The sequence below is a fragment of the Dama dama genome, chromosome 28, assembly GCF_033118175.1.
Source record: "Dama dama isolate Ldn47 chromosome 28, ASM3311817v1, whole genome shotgun sequence".
NCBI classification, from domain to species: Eukaryota; Metazoa; Chordata; class Mammalia; order Artiodactyla; family Cervidae; genus Dama; species Dama dama.
The window spans coordinates 19537061-19541085 of record NC_083708.1 but is presented as its reverse complement, the minus strand read 5'-3'; the positions used below and the strand labels follow the sequence as shown (position 1 = coordinate 19541085).

Genomic DNA, 4025 nt, shown 5'->3' with positions numbered 1-4025 from the left:
CCATACATGACCACTGTAAAGATCACAGCTTTGACTTTGTTGGCAAAGTAATGTCTCTGCTTTTGAATATGCTGTCTAGGTTGGTCATAGCTTTTCTTCCAATGAGCAAGTGTCTTTTAATTTCTTGACTGCAGTCACCATCTGCAGTGATTTTGGAGCCCCCAAAAATAAAGTCTGTCAGTGTTTCCATTGTTTCCCCATCTATTTTCCATGAAGTGATGGGACTGGATGCCATGATCTTAGTTTTCTGAATGTTGAATTTTAAGCTAACTTTTTCACTCTCTTCTTTCACTTTCAGCAAGAGGCTCTTTAGTTCTTCACTTTCTGCCATAAGTGTGGTGTCATATATGTATCTGAGGTTATTGATATTTCTCTGGCAATCTTGATTCCAGCTGTGCTTCATCCAATCTGGTATTTCTCATGATGTACTCTGCATAGAAGTTAAATAAGCAGGGTGACAATATACAGCCTTGACGTACTCCTTTCCCAATTTGGAACCAGTCTGTTGTTCCATGTCCAGTTCTAACTGTTGCTTCTTGACCTGCATACAGATTTCTCAGGATGCCAGTCAGGTGGTCTGGTATTCCCATCTCTTGAAAAATTCCTCACAGTTTGTTGTGATCCACACAGTCAAAGGTTTTGGCATAGTCAATAAAACAGAAGTAGATGTTTTTCTGGAACTCTCTTGCTTTTTTAATGATCCAGTGGATGTTGGCAATTTGATCTCTGGTTCCTCTGCCTTTTCTAAATCCCACTTGAACATCTGGAAGTTCACGGTTCACATACGGTTGAAGCCTGGCTTGGAGAACTTTGAGCATTACTTTGCTAGTGTGTGAGATGAGTGCAATTGTGCAGTAATTTGAGCATTCTTTGGCATTGCCTTTCTTTGGGATTGGAGTGAAAACTGACCTCTTCCAGTCCTGTGGCCACTGCTGCGTTTTCCAAATTTGCTAGCATATTGAGTGCAGCACTTTCACAGCATCATTTTTTAGGATTTGAAACAGCTCAACTGGAATTCCATCACCTCCACTAGCTTTGTTTGTAGTGATGCTTTCTATGGCCCACTTGACTTCACGTTCCAGGATGTCTGGCTCTAGGTGAGTGATCACACCACTGTGGTTATCTGGGTCATGAAGATCTTTTTTTTTTTTTTATTTTACTGTCCAATTATTTTCTTAAAAAAATTTAATTTTTGATAAAATAAAACAAACTTTTAGTACCATAGAAACCTTTCGACATGTACAATGACATATTACTACTATGTACAACTTCAAAACAAATGCTTCCAAGTAAAGTGATGTTGAACACCATGACTATACTTAAGTTGTAAGAAATATCCAAGATGGCCAATGTTTTCCTTAGCTTGGAAAAAAATACAACTGAAAAATATAAATAATACCTTCCATCAGCTGTGAATCATAAAAATGCTTTCTAAAGTTCAGTCACCTGGATCTTACGAAATATGTAGTAGTTACAAGAGTTGAACAAGCAAATGAAAGCCTGTGTATATTCAAACATGAGTATTCCAGGAGAGGTCCTGTAGGTTCACAGTCAGTCTATCAAAAATAAAAGCTACTCTTATCGTGGTGGAACTTATTTAGTATCTGGCTCATAAACCATTCTTCACCAGCTCATGGACTCCATTCTCATCAATGATTAAAGGTGCATGGAATTCTTTATCTGCCACATAACTTTCTAGTCCTTCTCCAGCATAGGAGATAAGAGGAGAGATTTCACACTGGATTGGCACATCATTGGCATCCTTCAAGTTGTGATTGACATCAGCTGTGATGGCCTCTGACTTTTCATGTGTAGCACTGTGGGGAATTGCTGGGAGGCGAGAGCCATTTTCATCTATGAAGTGGCCCCCTGCATTGAGGACCCAGCAATGATGGAGGGACATCAAAGCATGCCTTGCAGCAGTAGGGTTGTCCTTCCCATTCTGACTGTCTGCATTCGTTAGGGGGGAAAACTCATCTTCCCATAATTCTTCATATACCACAAACTTCTTTGCAAACTGGAAGATATCAAAGACAAATTTTTCCATCTTTATTCCATTTGGTTTGTCTGGCTTAATTAACTGCCCCTGGGAATCCACAAATGGAATCTTCTTTTCAGCCACATGGTGCTGCAACTGAGGTTCATAAATATTGACAACACCTCTCAGAAATGGTACGGTGAAGAAATGGTTGGCAATGTTGCCAGCGTTGAACAGCAGTCGTCCATCTGAGCTTTGTTTCTGAGCTGTTGCCAGAGAAATCTCACTATACTCCACCACTTGGTATACTCCATCCACTCTGCAAACCACTCCAACTGGTTCTGTAGGGTTTGTTTTCTCCACCACCTTTGCTCCACAGTCTGCTCCTTTCTGAATGCAAAATCCAATAAACCATGGGTCTGCCACTTTTACTAATATGTTGTCAACACAATAGACATGAATGCTCCAAATGCCTCTTTGCTCCATATCCTCCACAATATTCTGGGCTGCAAGAGCCCGATAAAGACCACCATTCCCATCTGGAGCCATAGAAACCTTATTCTTCTCTTCCAAAATAATTTTCCCATCAAAACTCATAGCAGGCAGCATTCCCTGCTGAAAAAAGATTACATTCTCTTTCTTCAAACCAAAGTACTTGTGCTTTGTGAAGAATTCCTTTGTAGATTCCATTGTTCTGCCACTGGTCATTATATACCATGGAATGATACATTTGTTGCCATGATATTTTTCAGCTAACTGCTGAAGCTTCAGGATACGCTCTGCTTGAATCTGAAAAAGTGTCTTATGGGATGGCAAACCAACATCATACATCCCCTTGGGATATGCAACACCGAGTCTTGTCCCCTGCCCACCAGCTAGAAGAAGAACTGCCACTTTGTTCTGAGAAATCTGGAAAAGTCCTTCACTTTCCCAGGCCTGCAGCAGATCTTAATCCCTGGTAGCACTGCCCAACACCTCTCGAGGTATAGGTTCCATCCGTGCATCTACTTTCTCTGGCTGGGAGGAATGGTTAAATCCTTCAATTGCCTTTTGGAAAAACAAGTTCAGCTCCTGGAAGTTCATGGCCTGGAGCTCCGCATAAAGTTCTACCTGTTGGGCCTCCTCCAACTCATCCCAGAAGTCCAGCAGGTGTTCCTGCCCAGCTTTGGACAACCTGAGTTTGAGGTCATTGACATTCATAATGCTCGAGTGGCCAAGTTTTGTGATAACAGAGGTGGAATTTCGGCACCTGTAAAACTTTCTCGGCGCCACCGCAGCTCCGCCCGGCTCCGGCTCCTTCAGCGCGGCCACTCCATGAAGATCTTTTTTGTAGAGTTCTTCTGTGTATTCCTGCCACCTCTTCTTTGTGGCTCCACATGTGATCTGTTTTGGACAATTTTTCACATGCACTTGAGAAGAAAGTGTATTCTGCTGCTTTGGGGTGGAATGTCATGTATATATTTAAATCGACCTGATGTAATGTGTCATTTTAGTATATTATTGATTTTCTGTCTGGATGATCTATCCATTGCTATAAGTGGGATGCTAAAGTCCTTTCCTGTTATTGTACTGATGTCTCTTTCTTAAGTCTGTTCACTTTTGCTTTATGTAATTTGGTGCTCCTATGTTGGATGCATATATATTTATAAATGTAATAGTTTCTTGTTGGATTGAGCCCCTTTATCACTATGTAATGCCCTTCTCTGTCTTTTCTTATAGTCTTTAAAGCCTATTTTTCCTGATATGAGTACAGCTGTGCGAGCTTCCTTCTTGTTTTCATTTGCGTGGAATGTCTTTCTCCATCCCTTCACTTTCAGTCTGTGCGTGCTTACTTCTGAAGTGAGTCTCTTGCAGGCAGCTTGTAGTTGAGTCTTGTGGTTTTTGTCTTTTATCCATGCAGTCACTCTGTATCTTTTGATTGGAGAACTCAGTCCACTTACATTTAAAGTAATTATTGATAGGTATGTACTTATTGTAATTTTGTTCATTGTTTTCTAGCTGTTTTTGTAGTTTCTCTTTGCTCCTCTCCTTTTTTTCTCTCCCCTTG

General features: G+C 40.8%; 1 protein-coding gene across 1 annotated transcript; it reads right to left on the bottom strand.

Annotated features, from left to right (window-relative positions):
• Positions 1-1267: 1267 nt before the first annotated feature.
• LOC133048095 (UDP-N-acetylhexosamine pyrophosphorylase-like) lies at positions 1268-3195 on the bottom strand. Its single transcript, XM_061131684.1, is given in 1 exon segment — positions 1268-3195. A coding segment is annotated over 1 exon segment (1569 nt). The 5' UTR covers positions 3179-3195; the 3' UTR covers positions 1268-1609.
• Positions 3196-4025: the final 830 nt, after the last annotated feature.